Source organism: Colossoma macropomum, unplaced genomic scaffold (assembly GCF_904425465.1).
Source record: "Colossoma macropomum unplaced genomic scaffold, Colossoma_macropomum, whole genome shotgun sequence".
NCBI lineage: Eukaryota > Metazoa > Chordata > Actinopteri > Characiformes > Serrasalmidae > Colossoma > Colossoma macropomum.
This window is the reverse complement of record NW_023494787.1, coordinates 20923210-20939770: the sequence shown is the minus strand read 5'-3', so window position 1 is coordinate 20939770 and position 16561 is coordinate 20923210. Positions and strand designations below refer to the sequence as shown.

The 16561-nt window shown below is 43.0% G+C and overlaps 1 protein-coding gene across 11 annotated transcripts in view; it reads right to left on the bottom strand.

Annotated features, from left to right (window-relative positions):
- macf1a (microtubule actin crosslinking factor 1a) overlaps window positions 1-16561 on the bottom strand; it is a 177855-nt gene that overhangs the window by 85692 nt on the left and 75602 nt on the right. For 10 of the 11 annotated variants that reach the window (XM_036566392.1, XM_036566399.1, XM_036566393.1 and 7 more), the window contains 11 exons: window positions 6941-7107; window positions 6479-6591; window positions 6205-6311; window positions 5569-5688; window positions 4508-4603; window positions 3837-3964; window positions 3600-3693; window positions 3314-3468; window positions 2622-2913; window positions 583-711; window positions 416-493 (listed from right to left, as the gene is read on the bottom strand). In XM_036566392.1, coding sequence (XP_036422285.1) covers window positions 416-493; window positions 583-711; window positions 2622-2913; window positions 3314-3468; window positions 3600-3693; window positions 3837-3964; window positions 4508-4603; window positions 5569-5688; window positions 6205-6311; window positions 6479-6591; window positions 6941-7107 — 1479 coding nt within the window. Of the gene's footprint in view, window positions 1-415; window positions 494-582; window positions 712-2621; window positions 2914-3313; window positions 3469-3599; window positions 3694-3836; window positions 3965-4507; window positions 4604-5568; window positions 5689-6204; window positions 6312-6478; window positions 6592-6940; window positions 7108-12177; window positions 13222-16561 lie in introns of those variants that run through there. The other variant, XM_036566391.1, reaches the window with a different exon arrangement.

Here is a 16561-nt window from a genome sequence, read left to right as displayed (position 1 = left end):
CCTCCCTCATCCAACCCTTTCACACCCTTCAAATACTTGAGGCACTCCCTGTGCTAACATTGACCTGTGAACTCACTGAGCTGAAATAAGGAGATGACGGATGTTTGTGTGTATCTGTGTGTCAAAGACAGGTGCTATGCAGTCTCCTGTCAATGTCATATGCAGGCTCTTTATATCCTGCTCTTGGTCACAGTGCAAATTCAGTCACATCCTGATTAAGGATGATTCAGAATCTTTCAACATTTAAACAGTCAAAAAAGCATAATAATGTGCAAAACTACATAGTAAATTAGGATTTTTGAATGTAAGTTAGCTTCTTTGTAACATTATCATATTGAAGAAGGGATAATAAACACTGCAGTGACACAAATTGCACACACCCTCAGCAGCTTTATTAAACAAAAGAAACACTCACAAGCAGTTTGCAGTACTGGTTCTCCAGCTTGGCCAAGGTTTCAGAATAACTGCTTCGGAAGTTTGGAGAGACCCTTGGCTAGAGAGAAAAAGTAGACAACTGGGTCTGTACTCTGTATATGCAGGGTTATATGAGATGTAATATTGTGCATGGAGAGCTGGCAGTACCTCATAACTGCGGGCCTCTTTCAGGCTGTGGAGCAACTCCTCAACTGTAGTGTGGATGGTATGGTGATCCTGCAAGTGTTGTTCTACAGAAGGCAGGTCTGAGCCCCACTCAGCTCTCTCCAGCAGCTCCTAACAAGCAAAAATTCACAAATACAGTTCATTACCATGCTGAATAGTTTAGCAAACTTCATCAGTCTCAAATGGAGCTGCTTATGTGGTTTCTGGCACTGGATGACATGCTGTTATCTACAACCCTGTTTCTAAAAAGGCAGGGAAACTATGCAAAATGTAAATAAAAACAGAATTTAATGATGTGCAAATCATTTTAACCCTATATTTAATTGTAAATAGTACAAAGACAACACATCAAAGGTTAAAACTGAGAATTGTTTGCCCTTTTTTTGAAAAATATATGCCCATTTTGAATTTGATGCCGGCAATACGTTTTCAAAAAACTTAGGACAGGTGCATGTTTACCACTGTGTTGCATCACCTCTTCTTTTAACAACACTCTGTAAGCGTTTAGGGACCGAGGAGACCAATTGCTGCAGTTTTGAAAGTGAAATTTTCCCATTCTTGCTTGATACAGGATTTCAGTTTCTCAGCAGTTCAGGGTCTTCATTGCTGTATTTCTCATTTCACAATGCGCCAAATGTTTTCAATGGGTGACATGTCTGGACTGCAGGCAGGCCAGTTTACCACCTGGACCCGGAGCCATGCTGTCGTAATACATGCAGAATGTGGTTTGGCAGTGTCCTGCTAAAATAAACAAGGCCCTCCTTAAAAAAGATGTCGTCTGGATGGCAGCACATGTTGCTCTAAAACCTGTATATATTATTAAGCATTAATGCCGCCTTCACAGATGTGCCATGCCATGCACACTGACGGAGCCCCATACCATCATGGATGCTAGCTTGTGAACTGTGCGCTAGTAACAAGCCAAATGGTCCCTCTCTTCTTTAGCCCCGAGGATGCGGCATCCATGATTTCTAAGAAGAATTTCAAAGTTTGATTCGTCGGACCACAGGACACTTTTCCACTTCAATGCATCTTAAATGAGCTCGGGCCCAGAGAAGGTCGGCATTTCTGGATTTTATTTATATATGGTTGCTTCTTTGTATGAGTTTTACCTTTCATTTGTGAATACAGTGACAAACTGTTCACAGGCAATGTTTTTTTGGAAGTGTCCCTGAGCCCATGCAGTGATTTCCACTGCAGAATCATGTCTGTTTTTAATGTAGTGCCACCTGAGGGCCTGAAGATCACAGTTCTCCAATACTGGTTTTTGGCCTTGTCCCTTACATACAGAGATTTCTCTGGATTCTCTGAATCTTTTAATGATATTATGTACCATAGATGATGAAATCTTCGCTGTTTTACATAGAAAAACATTATTTTTGAATTGTTGCACTAATTGCTCCTGCACCCAGAGTGGTGAACCACTCTCCCCATCTTTACTTCTGAAAGACTCAGCCTCTCTGGGATGCTCTTTTTATACCCAATCATGTTATTGACCTGTTACCAATTAACCTAATTAGCTGTGAGATGTTCCACCAGGTGTATTTTTAGCATTATACATCTTTTCTTTTGCACAGTTTACTGTTCCAACTTTTTCAAATTTCACTGATGCCATCAAATTCAAAACCAGCATATATTTAAAAAAAAAAAAAAGAAATTTCTCAGTTTCAACATTTGATATGTTGTCTTTGGACAATTTTCAATTAAATATAGAGTTTAAATGATTTTCATATTATTGTATTCTGTTTTAATTTACATTTTGTGCAGCGTCCCAGGTTTTTTGGAAACGGGGTTATATAAAAAATGGACAAAAGTAGTAGGAACCATCTTATAGCTATAATTTGTCTGTACCTTTGTCCATTTGCAGTAAAGAGGCAACTTTCAAACATGGCTTGACAGACTGACTACATTAGAGGTAAGGGGACAATTGTGTAAATGTGATTTTTTTGTTAAACTACTCCTTTAATAATATTTTAATGTTCTCTCTTGAATTTCTCTTCACGTCTCTTTATATTACAGACCTGCGTCTCCTCCACCCATCCCAGAAGCTCATAGATAAACCGTAAACTTCCTTCATCCTCCGACGATGACATGGCTACCAGGTCTGAACGGGACATTGGGCGTCTAATCAGGGTTGCCACTGCACCAATTGCCCCCAGCAGTGTCTGGGCTCCAAGTGTTGCCAGGCTGCCTGCAGAGCCCCTCTGAGCAGTTTGCTCTCCCAGCAGCCCTCCGGACGAGAAGTGGCCTTTCCTGTACACACTGGAGCACTGCAGCCGCAGGGAGACCAGCTCCTCCTGCAGACGTGTCACTCTGCAGAGCAGAGTCAGTGAAACACAGCACACAGTCAAACATGCAAAACGAATGGCAGCCTTTATGCAGAGTTTATAAATATTTTACACTCAGCACACTTTTAAAACCACTAATATCAAGCTCTCATGTCAGTTTTCATTATTAATAATAATAATAATAATAATTAAATTATTTTCCAAGTTTCATATTTCTCGACACCAAAAGTAAGAAACAATTCATTGTAAATCCTTACCTGCCAAATAAATTCTGATTGTAAGATTCTGATTTACACCTCATCCTATGCTCATCTCAAGCAGAAATGAAGATCAATATCCTGCTTTCATCCTCTATTCTTCATGCTGTCCTACTTTTCCTAGCAGTAATACAATAAAGCGGTAATAACCCTCTCCCTCTCACCCACCTGAAGGCCAGCTGTTCTACTTGGTAGTATTTCTCATCTCGGAGGACCTGCAGGTCCAGGTGCAGTTGGCGGACCAGAGCCTCACAGTCCTGCATGTATGCGCCCAGCTCCTGCTCGCACCGTGCTGGCTCGCCACTCTCTAGGTGTGACATGTCCTGCAGTCATACACATACACCACATGCACAGACTTAGAATCATTGCAAGCCACCTCTCACAGGTTAGGGCACAAGTGGGTAAAAGCTGATTTTGCATATTCAGGAGTTCTGCCTCGGTATGGGTTACTCACCGCCTGCAGTGTGTTCTTGGCCAGCGTAAGCTTCTCTTCACAGTCCACAGCCATATTCTGAAACTTATTAGCCATTTGCAGGAGCAACTCCAGCCTGAAAGCCAAAGACAGTAACACCGTTATACACAACTCTTAGAAGAACGAAAAATGTGGCTTTATTACCCTCTCATAGACCCTCCTGTGAGCCCATTAAAAGCTCTACATCTCTGGATGTATATAGTGATCTCTTTCCCTCACCTCTCCACAGCAGGTCGCAGTGCTTTCTCTCTTTCTAACATCTCCAGGATCAGTTTACCCCACTCCTCCTCCAGGTCGTTAGGGTGCAGACCCTGGGGTAGCTTGATTCGGCCAAACTCTATCCATACCTGAAATGAACAAAGGTCCTTTGTAGTTGTTTTGCCGACGCTTATCTTGTCTTTGACTAACAATCATCTAACTATCTAGTGAAGACAATGTAACTTTTCCTTAATCATAAATCTAACACTTAATCAAACCCTAACCCAAACCAAATTCCTAATGAATAGGGCTCTAATCCCAAACCTAATACTAACACTGTTGAAAGTTTGTTGTTAATTTGACCATTTGTAGATAAGCTACACAGAACTTTTAACATAAAGTGTGAACCATATACAGTTCTGTGTTGAAATATATTTGTTTTTTCCCTTTTATGCATTCATTGCTTGTGGTTCCTCCTCCTGCATGCTTTTCACAAGAGCATGCACCACTATGATGTCTGTTATCCCGGGAGCCTTGTTCCTGCAGTGCTCCACTGGGCCTCATGACGAACAATGTGACCTGCATTCAGCAGTAGAATCAAGGTCAACCTCCAGCTTCTCAGTTCCTTCCCTATGTTTTCACTCTTACTCTCTCCTCCTTTTAATGCAAATCTGTCATTCTCGCCATCTCACCTCCAGCAGCTTGTAAAGGTGTTTGATGTGGCCTTTCTCTAACTCCTTAGCAGGAATCTCTGTTTCTTTAAAGTGGATATACTCGTTATAAAGTGCCTAAAAGGAGAAAAGGACACTAATTAACAGTGATAACCATCAATCTCCACCTTCAAGTGGGTCATTACACACACACACAAACACAAAAAAAGCTGAGTGTTGCAAAGTGAACAATGAATTATTAAATAAAGCAATAAGGCCTCAAAGCTGTGCATTACAGTGTGATCTCTGAAACCCAAGGACTTGAGTGGCGTGGTTTTGTGAAATGGTGTCAAAATTAAATATGATACAATATGATAAAATGTTTGATATTGATAACACCTACTCTGTTGGGATCCTGACTACTGAAGAACAGAGTAAAAGGGGGCTAACGAAGTATGCAGAGAAACAGACAAGACTATAGTTTGCAATTGTAAAACTACAAAGTGCACCTGTATGGTACGAAGAACTGCTAAAATGGACAATAAGCATAGAAACAAAGCTTTAATGTTATGGCTGATCAGTGTACAGTACTGTCCAAAGGTTTTAGGCACCTGAGAAAGCTACATTTAAAAGCTGTTTAACTTGGCAGCAAGTGTTAACTTGCTCCACAACCTGGTTTGTCTAATCAGTACTTCATTAAACTAAATCAGGTGCAGGTGATGGATTTGAACGAATTTATGTAATGGCTCAGGGCATTGAGGAGAAATCTGAAACCAAACCATTGTTCTAATCAACTCACATCTCAACTATCTTTTTAGAATACAAAGACATTCTTGCTTTATTTTACTGTATTTATGTTTATTTGTATTTAATCTAATGTTATGTAGCAGCATGCTTACTGCTGAGATATATGATTTTAGTCAATTTGCTGAGGTGCTTGAAAGCTTTGCACAGTACTGTATACGCTGCATGCACATGCACACGTGTATAATTTTCATTCTTTCATCCTTTTTCATCCGGCACATTCTTTCCTGACTTTTCTGAGCCACTGTGCTTGCCTAATGCTAATATTTCCACCATAGCTAGCCTGGCTGTGTGTTTACCTTGAGCTCCACAGGATTCTGAGGGAAGCCCTTGTTGGCCATGAGGGCCGTGTGCTGCCTCGTCCACTGAAGCAAAGAGGAGAAACGAGACTGGTACTCTGCCCAACGCTGGTCAACCTCCTGAGAACAAGAAATGTACCAAACATGAATGAAGGGGGGGCAAGCAGTGAGAGAGAGAGAGAGAGAGAGAGAGAGGGAGAGAGATAGAGAGAGAGCGAGATAGAGAGAGAGTGAGAGTGTCATCATTATCATTATTACTATCATTATTACTATCATCATTCACCAATAGCTTCCTAAGTTTTTTCTTAAATCTGTTCTCCAGAAAGGTGCTTCTATGTCAAATTTATGACGCAATCTTAAACTCCAGAAATGTTTTGTATCCTTGTGCCCTTGAGCATATGTAGATTCTGATCTTACCTAAGAATAAATCCCAAATAAGAAAACAATGGTGAATATCAGAATCTTTGTTAAAACTATGTAAGTGGCTCAGAGGTCATTACAAAAAAAATGTTTAAATTAATAGTTATTGTTGAGGTGTACCAATAAATGAATAAACAGAACTCTGGATAATAGCAGCAGCAAGGGGATAGGAACTGTTAATCGTTGCAGCTCTGTGTGGAGGACAGATGAACTTACGTGTGGTGTGATGCCCTCTCCTCCCTCTGGAATTTTGGGAAAGGCATCATAAATTGAGGACACGTAGGTGATGACCGATTTCTCATCTGGTGATGGCACGTCCACATCTAGTGGGGGAGGGAGAGGAAAGAGAGAGCACAAAAAGAATGAGGCCAAGAAACAGGGAGAGAGAAAAATGTGCACGAAAGCAAATAAACATGAAATTAGAGATGTGTGACTGAGGACAATGGCAGACAGCATAAAAAGAGAAAAAACAAACTGAACTGAACGTTACCTTCTGCGTCCAGAAGTCGTGTTACCCCAAGTGATTCCGCAATCTCAAATGCTTGCTCCAGGTTTTCCCGGTTAGTCTGCTGTGCCACCACCTCCATGTCAATAAGATCTGGCCTGAATAACACAATGGCGATGAGAATAGTGGTGTCTATGTGAGTGGCTTTGTATTTGCACAGCATTATAGCTACACAAGTGCTATCTACCATCTAGTATGGTGCTGTAACAAAATTCAGCATTCCTAGCTGCGAACTCAGATGTCAAATATTTCTGTTTAATATTATGGTGTTCTCTCATTATTTCACAAGACTTGCACTAATGAAAACTAAACCCACTAAAGCTCTGTGCACTCAGCAAAGCTATGGAAATGCAAAAAACTGACAACTACAACTGCAATCAAATTTTTTGTGACATCTGTCAGTGTGTAGTCAGTCACCGAAGGACAACCCCATGTCCTTGTGTGTACCTGTATCTGTGCAGCAGGGCATTGAACATACGGCCATCGCTCCAGCTGGAAGAGAAGTTGACACAGCGCAGACCGGGGTAGCCCTCAGTGGCCTGCTGTGTCCACAACAGTAGCTTCTCCTTAGCAGTCAGGTCCCCAGACTCCCCACTCACATAAATCTCAGAGATCTGATGAAGAGAAAGTAAGAGATTGACCTCTCAATCAAACAGTAGGTCTAAAAATGTAAACTAGCAATGCAGACTTACAATCACAATCAATACACCCAGGTTTCTTTCAAAATTTTCCACATTTTCACGACTAACACCCTGCCACACATCGCCACTTTCCGAGGTGTATTCACTTAAGCCCTGAATTTATTTTTCAGTTATTCATCTTAAGCATTATTATTCAGCAACTACTTACATCATTTAGCAACTATCATGAAACCAATTTGTCTATGTCGATGTAAATTCTGAGAGAGAATAAGCGAAGGGTGAGCCCACATACTGGCTTTTAGAGTTCATGAGGTTAAGTGAGGGGAAAAAAAAAGTTTTAGTTTCATCAGCATAAAACTGTGACTAAATAGATTATGGTTCTAGTTGTGGTTCCAAAATCTGATTGGGTGAGCCAGGTTTGAAGCTGTAAAAAAAATACCTGATATACAGTCAAATGACAAACATGACTAAACAGCATCCTGTATTACTGAAACAAGTCATTAAAAACCATCATATTGTTCATGGAGTAATCTTTGACAGTTACATTGCTATGCAATTTTGTCACCAGCCTCTTAAGACCATGAGCTTCAGTAACTGTACTGTAGTGTGCGGGGGCCTACTTAGTTCTTTATTTACTAATACTTAAGGCTATAGGCTATATTTTTCAACACTCAGCTTCATGTTCATCAAAGTAGCTTTCTTGGTATGAAAATTAGGTTCTGCTTCCAATTAAAACTATTTTTAAAAACTATTTTTTAAAAATTATTGAAAGTCTTTGACCCCAGTGGTAGTTTAAATATTTTGCAGGTTGCTCTGAACTGTTACTCATAACATAGCTATGCAAATCGTGACAGTTGCACACAAATTGAGAAATGGTCTGCAGGGTCTTGCACACATTTCTCCTCCTCCCCGTGGTGTGTTAGCTGCCAGGGTTCATCAGGGGCTTTTAGCAGTGCTTTCAGCCAGCAAGGTGTTTGTTACTTCACTTTCATTAATCATTGCCTCCCATCCATCCAGTGTGTCTGTCACAGTGTTAAGCCCCAATTGCATTTTCTCATTAGTCTCAATAAAAACTGCTCATTTCATTAATGGTTTGCTCTAAAATGCTTCATCATTTTTCTTTCTCTCCAACATGTCCTCTCTTCACTAATCGTCACATCAGTTTGACATTCACTCTTCTGCCAAATCCATCCAGACTTCATGTTGTCCCTTGTGCCCATTTTTTAGTTTTTCCAACACTCTCCGTAAGGCCACACTTATTCAAACCCTTTTCTACTCTTTTTTTCTTCATTCTAACAAAAGAAGGCAGTATGCAATATCAGCCTGTGCCTGGCTCTCATCATTTGTATTCCTCTGTCATCCCTCTCACACCCTCTCCTCTTGTTCCCCTAGAGCTAGCCCAGTGCAGACCGAAACTAGGAGAACAGCAGATAGCTATCGACTGCAGAGAATCAGAGCAAGAGACAGGGAGGAAGAGAGAAGGAGAGGGGGGGAAAGAGAGAGATAGAAAGGGATGTGGGAACGAAACTCCAGACAGCAAAGCCAACAAGATTAACATGGTCAAATTTGGTGGTATACAGAAACAGTACAGCAGCCACCCTGGTTTGAGCCTCTTACAGTAAAGATGATTAAAAGGTGAGGTCAACCTGCATCGACTGCAAAGGCACTTTAGCCTGGCTTCTCATTGGGCCAAAGCACTTCACATAGTCACACTGTTACATTCACACAGGATGATTAGTTTTGAAGTGTGTCTATATGGACATTAATTTACACTGTCACTACTATCACTAAACTTCTTTCACCTGTATCTGAATTCTGTCTCTGAATTCTGTCTCTTCTGATCTGAAACTATTCTGTCAGCCAAAAAGATCAAAAGTAAATCCATGCCAAAAAAGAGGTACTTATCACAGGCAGATCCTAAGCTCACTCTATTCTAGGAGAAACCTACAACCCTAGAGAAGTGAAGCTGCTCTATATAGCAAAGCACAGTTCAAGTTTCATAGATTCTATGGGTTTCTTACACAATCAGCTAACTACTAATACATAGGACAAACAAAGTGCCATTTAATTAGTTGCAAAAAAACTACATTTATGGCAGAAAAGTATCCATAGAGTTGATCTAAACAGAAAATTTCCAAACTCAACATACTTATTCCTAACTATATCTGTGTCTCCAAGTGTTAGGCACTGGGTAGTTGGATTTCCATGCAAGTCTGGTTCACTGAGGCTGAAGCTTTACATCAGCATCAGGTCAGAGCGACACTGAGCTGCTCTCAACACCCGACAACAGATTGCATTACACGGTTCACAGTGTTCCAGGCACACACAAGGCAGAGAGCATATGTATCTTTGAGGAACAACTGCACTGTGAAAACTTAGAGGGAAAAAATCAATACACACATACATGTGACAAAACATTTACGTAGACGCTAGAACTGGAACGGAAAAAAGAGCCATGCTAAAAGAACAGAGAGCTAGAAAGACACAGAGGGACGCAAAAATGAAGATGACCTGTCCCCCCCCCCGAGACTGTCTGCTTGCAGTCGGCCTGATTAATGTGCATATCAAATCCATCTTGAAGCGCAGACATGCAGGCAGACGTGAGGAAGGGAGTCAGCACACAGCGTACCCCTTACACAGCAGCATAGCATAGCACAGGTACACAATCATAGACGCAAGCATCATAGCATCCTTAAACCAAGCCACAACATGGGACTGCAGTGCATGCTTCTGTGTGTATTTATGCTGGTGTGTGAACATTAGGGCTGCGTGATAAAGACAAAATGTCATATTGCCATGAAATGCCTTGCAATATATAACCTTTAACGTGACTGACCTTGATTGCTTTCACCGAAACAATTGATGTTGGGTTAGATTATGACAATGCTAAAACAGCAAAGGAACACTGATTGTGGAACATCGAAGACTGATCAGGATGCTGCCAGCACACACTAACAAATGCCTAGTGTTATGCCTAGTGGACACTACATGAATTTTGAGTCTCAGAATTGCTGTACTGCTCGCAGTATACTCCATTCACCGCTTGCAACCTCTTATTTGCCGAAGCAGTGATATGCACACCACACAAGCAATCACAGATGAGGCTCTCATACTACTTGAGCTTTCAGCTTGAGAGACCTGTGTTAAACAGTGCCTGATGACGAAACCCCACTGTCTCACGGAAACAAACTCGAGATGTGCCTATGGCCCAGGACACACCAAGCCACTGCTGGCGGTCGGACTCAGTCAGGCCGTTGGTAAGCATCGGCGGCTGTCTGTCGCTTGCAGTCAGTGTGATGTGTATGGTACCGCTGGCTTTAGTCGGTCCTCGTCAGCCTTTTTTTGGCTGATTGGGCATGATGAATCTGTGTCGGCAGTCAACCATAAGAGAGGGTGAACGAGGAGAGAAACAAAAGCAGCAATGCAAGAAAACGGCACCCTCAAGAAGACATGCATTTTTCAATGCCAGTGTTAGTAGAAAAGTTTTAGCACTAGGAATGGGTTTTTTTTAAACATTGTTTGCTATTTGACTGTTTTAATATTTAAACAAAAAACATGATTATTGTATTCCAAACAAGCAAAAAAATTACTGTTATGAATAAACGCGGATGTACGAGAGCTCTACTGGTGCTCTGATAAGCCACCAACATAAAATAAAGCATTAAATACAAAATCATTTAATGGACTTTCTTTACTTCCATCATATACATAGAAACATACAACATGAATTTTAATTCACTGTGTAACGTACAAACTATCAGTTTGAAGTAGCCTCTTTACCCACTCAGTGCCGCTAACAGTGGTTTACTTTCACACTCTACGTTTAGCTTCAACACGGACATTTGAACCTTGTAAGACATTCAAACACTGCATTCTTTACTTTGTGTGCCACAGTTTTAGACAATTGCCAGCTCCTGCTATAAAGCGTTGCTCCCTGTCGGACACACACATTAAGTATGTGCGGGTTAGTCATCAGTTACAGTCTTCACTGTGTCTGAGTGCAAACTTTCTTAAGAGACAAGAAGTGAAGGTGAGCTGACAGAAGGCGATCAGTTGGACATGGTTGGTACATCGGCTTGGTGTGTCCTGAGCCTACCTGCCAAACTGGAATGGGAGAAACTCATGGTGGTTGTTTCTACGTTAATCTGCGTAGAAAAAAATAAGTTAAAAAATCGATTTCTGTTCATTTGCAAGCAAGGATTTGTGCTTTTTCCATAGCCCATAGCCTCTGTTTCCTGTTTGTTCTGGTTGCTCGTGCCTTTCTCAAAAGCTAATATAAGGCTTTTATATAATGTTTAACAGTATATGGCGCAGCCCTAGGGAGGGTGTGTAAATGATTCCACTCTCAGAGTTTTGCCAATAAAAGAGCCAGTCCAGCAGGCAAATTACCACAAAAATGGACAACACAACACATCTCATTCTTTCTATTCTGGTACACACACTGTTAAGAAGAAATCATCTAACGAACAGCAGGTTGCTTGCACGCTGCCTGTAACAAGGCCATGAAATCTCTCTCTCGCTCCATCCAATAACCATTACTAGTCATCACTGGAGGCAGATGATGAAGAGGGGAGAAGAGGCCACATGCACCCCTCAAATAACTGCAACACTGCTGTAAAAGCAAATGAAACCCCGCTTCTATATGTATAGCAGCTGAGAATGTATCGGAACACATTAACAGCACTCAGATTTGTGGCAACACAAGTGTCAAGACTGACAAGGGAGAGTGGGTGGTGTGAGGATAGAGAAATAATAATGGACAGAGGGAAATGGGAAGAGAGAGAGAGAGAGAGAGAGAGAGAGAGCTGAGCTGCTCTGTGCACTGCTGATTAGGCTCATGGGACATGGTCAGGAAGGAGCTGGAGATGTTTGCTTCATGCACAGCTGATATGCTTAAAAAACAAAAGCGTTTAGGACTGTGGCTTGGTACACATATATAACAAACACAATTACACACATAGCATGTCGCTCAGATACAAAAGAACTTTTTTTAAAATGTTCCATATTCAAACAACTTGATTGCAACACCTGAGAGTCTCTGACCTGAGATAACAGTTGTGACTCTTTTTCTGGTGGAGAGATTGGACTTTCTAGCACTGAGGAGTTCAGCACATCAGAGGAGCTTCCCCAGTCCATAGGAACAGTGCCCCCTGTCTCTGGGGAGGTGAGAGGCACATCGCTGGCATAACCTGAGGATTGGGGGTCCTGCAGAGTCCCAGAACCTCCTCCTCCCTGAGCAGGGCTGTCTAACAGGAACTCTTTCACCGCTGGATCAACAGAGATTGCTGGTTTGGTGACACCTATCCCAAGAGGTGACTGTCTCTCTCCTTCGTGTACCTGTACTTTCTGAATGGCACCAAAAATGGGAGATGCAGCAAGTGGCTCAGCATGCACCTCCAATGCTCTGTCATGCCACACAGGTGACCCATAATCTTTTGGGTAGACAGTACGGACCACACAGAGTCTGCCACCTGCTTCCCGGATGTGAACCACACCCTTTCGCTCCATCTCCAAGGGGTCATCAACCAAGAGTTCATTCTGTCCAACTTCATCCTCCTCTCCTTCTGCCTCAAGTTCCGCCTTTTCGGCACTTAAAAGACAAGGTCTCTCTACAACTCCCTGAACCTTCTCTCGTACACGACAGACTCTGCCTCCTCCTGGTGTGGAATGGGCAGCCTCAGCCTGTGGCTCCTCACGAACCTGTTCTCTCAGTGCATGGTGGAATGCCCCCAACCACGCTGGACTGGGATCAGGGGATAGGATAGCCACCCTGCTTCCACGCAGAGTACCTGTGCTGCCCAATATAGGGGCTGCACCAGGAACTAGGACCACCTGGGTGGGAGTTTCACTAATTGTTTGACTACTTGGTTTGGCTGAAGGATCATCTGTGGTACTTGCTCTGGCCTCCTCTTTAAGTCTAACCTTTCTAACCACCTCCTCCTTCTCAGACTCTGACTCAAGATCTTTCCGTGCCATTTTCGCTTTGCGCTTTCTTCTGAAATGGAGTTTCCTCTTGGGCGACAGGGGAGGGATGCCACCCGGTCCCACTTCCCTAGGCTGCTTTACACAACCAAGAGAGCTCCCCATTTCCAAAAGAGGACAAAAATAGGTGAAATGATCTAAAAAAAGTTAGAAGTTACAGCAGTCAGGAAAGAAGAATTAACGAAGACACTTTCATTTCACATCTGGTGCCTTTTTAGCCTGTGGTCATCTTGGCAACCTAGCTGAGGTATCATTACCCCTACAGAGTGAACCAAATTTCCAATATTAGCTGTGGTTGTACTGCAACAGCAGCAGCCATCAAAAATTTCTCTGCACTGCACACCTGCTGCTGTTTTTCCTGTTGCCCCCTCTGTACGCACAGGCAATGCTGTGGTCAGCCCTTCACTCACTTGCCAACGTCACTGTGGGGTCCTACAAAGCTTCAAGGACACCCACACTGAATATAGGCTGCTCTCCTTATGAAATATTCACGTTACCAGCAAGCATGCCTTTTTATCTTCCGCCGTCAATGTAGACAAGTTGCAGAGCCGATTTATGAAGAAGTCAAACCAAATTAAATCCTTTTAGGATGGCCCATAGGCTGCGTGTTCAAGAGCAGAGACTTTGGCACAAGACTGCTGTCTCACACTCCCCCAACCTCCTGCTGATATTCCTCAGTGAGAGCAGGGACAGGGCTGCGGTGCAGACATACACACACTCTGTCATACACATATACACATAGTCGGTAAGTCTGAGTCAGGACACATCACTGCATGCCTGACAAAAAAATAGTAGCTTGTGGTCAATGACTCCCCTACACTTTCAAGTAAACACAAACCAGAACGAATGTTGCATGATGTCCAATGTGATTCTACTAGAACGCATTATTGATAGCGCCACTTTGTGTGCTGTTACAATAACAGTAGTTGTAACTGTAGTAGCGGCGTAGTAGTAGCTCTGATAGTACTCCAACACGGGACTGGAAATAGACAAGTGTGGCAGGTCTCAGATCAGCTGGTGGTGGCTAAAAGAGCTGAGTCAGCAAAGCCCCCAACAGCTCATCAGCAATTCAATCACGCCCAATCATGGCACAGCATCTCCTTAAATCCCATGGTCCCTTGTGTGGGGATTGCAGGGTTAGATCAGTCTCCAGACATTAAAAAGCAGCAAGAGGAGGAGGGAGCACAGGGCGTCTCGCCTCTGCTGCCACGGCAACTGATATCAAATGCATTGAGAGAAGACCGTCAATCTTGCATGCGTCGATAAAGAGGCCAGAGAGCGTGATGAGTCAAGACCCTAAAGACCGACGCATGCATAAACACATAAGCCCACTATCCCCCTGTGGCTGTGGCTTATCCCATCATTGGACCAAAGGTATCTGTGGATTTCAGTTTTGGGCTCCCGTCTTCTCTTTGTCTCTCGATTGAAGGTGTTCTTCTCCACAGGCGATCAGGGTGCCGCTCCCTGGTGCTGCTGGCCTCTCTGGCTAAGGAATCTAATTAGAGCAGAGGTAGGGTAGGGCTGGCTGACTGAACTCAATGTGGGTGAGACTGGGGAGTTTATCCACTGCCTAGAGCTTCGTGGCAGCTGCAGAGAGGAGCAGCCGTTCCAGTCCAAGAGAAAGCAGAGCTCCATCGCTCAAGCATCCCGGGGCTGATCCAATTGATCCGGTATGTACGTAATTGTGTCTGCGAGTGTTAGAGAGGCAGAGAAAGAGTGTTTCTGCCGGTGGGCTGGGCGATCCTTCAGATCCTGAGAACGCCTGTATGTGGTGAAGCTCCGGAGGCCTGCGTCAGAGAGAAGCCGGGGGCTCCAGTAGCAGCAGCCAGGCCGTTTCCTCGCTCTGTCGCTGGGCAACCCGTCTGCTCTCTCTCCCTCGTTGGCACACACCGGCAGCAAAAAAGCTTTATCTTCAGTCTGCTGCAGCCTCACACAACACACTGCTGCTGCTGTCGATCCCTCCCTCCTCCCTTCTCTCTCGCTCACTCTCCTCCTATCTGCTTCCTCGTCACTCCCTCCCTCTCCCTCTCCCTCTCTCACTTGTTCTCTCTGCTCCCTGCAAGCCTGAAGCTTTGCATGCACACACAAAAACTGAAGAACCTTAAGACCAGTTGGCAGGGGATCGATTCTAAATCTGTTTGCTGCATCTCTGCCAAAAAGCCTTTCGCCTCACACTCTGTACCGCTTGCACACTTTCTTAAACGAAACAGAGAAATCCCTATTTTGTAATATAGCATGGATGGAAATGAATGGACAGAGGGGTTGAGAAGCAGGACCTTACTGGGGAGGCTGCAGAATAGCTGCAGAATAGAAAGGTAAGGAGACAAAAACAGACTATTTACTATATCACTTCACTGTACACATTCAGCAGAAATGTGGCATCAAATCATCATGCAATAATGTGACACACTAATGCAACACAGAAATGTGCCATAACACAGAAATGCATCCTGTTCCAGGACACGCACGAGCACACACTCTCACACTCACGTTGCGTAGGTTGTCAATGAATTAATAAGCACTGTGTCACCTATAACTGTGGCCCAAATTAGCAGCCTGAGCAGTAATTCATTAACTTGCCCCTCCAGCAACATTCTTGCTCCTTGTATAGTACTGCTGGACAGAGAGGCCCCTTACTTTAAGTTGGTACTCTGTACGTTCAGGAAAAAAAGTATTTGTTTGTGCTGTGTTTGCATTATAAACATCAGGGATTCATGATGATCATACCAGAATCATACGGAATCAGAAGACAATTTAAAAAAATGAATAAATAAATCACTGGCATCAGACAGATTTTTAGATTTGACCAATATTTCAAATATTTTAAGTATTTATTGTATTTATTGAAAGTGTTGGTAGATGTATTCTCAATTTCTACATTTTTTAAATGTTTATGTATCGGTATCAACATATATGTACAAATAAAAATAGTAAATATCCGCATTTGCCTCCAATTTGGTTATCGTATACCCGTCTTCATTTTCTGATGCAGGGGGTGCCAACAACACGTTAGTAATGAGACCACTGCCTCAACCTTTCAGTAATGGGAAACAGGAGTTCCTGAGTATTCAGCCCTGCTGGGAGCAGTCTGATGACTCTCTCATCACATGATTACTGCACAGTGAACAACTGGTTTCTTCTTGAACACACACCATTAGAATAGATCTTACAAAACACCAGCTCCTCTGAGCTTACTGCAGTCTACACTGAAATACTTCCTGCAATCCTCCATCATTCAAACACTAACAACGACCAATTACTCCTGTCACAACAAGGGGAGCAAAGAGATGTCTTGAGGCTAAGCTCTAGACGTTAATGGCTCTACACAGTATCCAAATTTAAGATGAGGTCAAGACGAGGACTTCCCAAAGACAATTCAGAGAGGCTGCAGTTAATCTAAATTGCAGCACTAGTTTCCGGGGAACTGTCCCAAATTGAGCGAGAG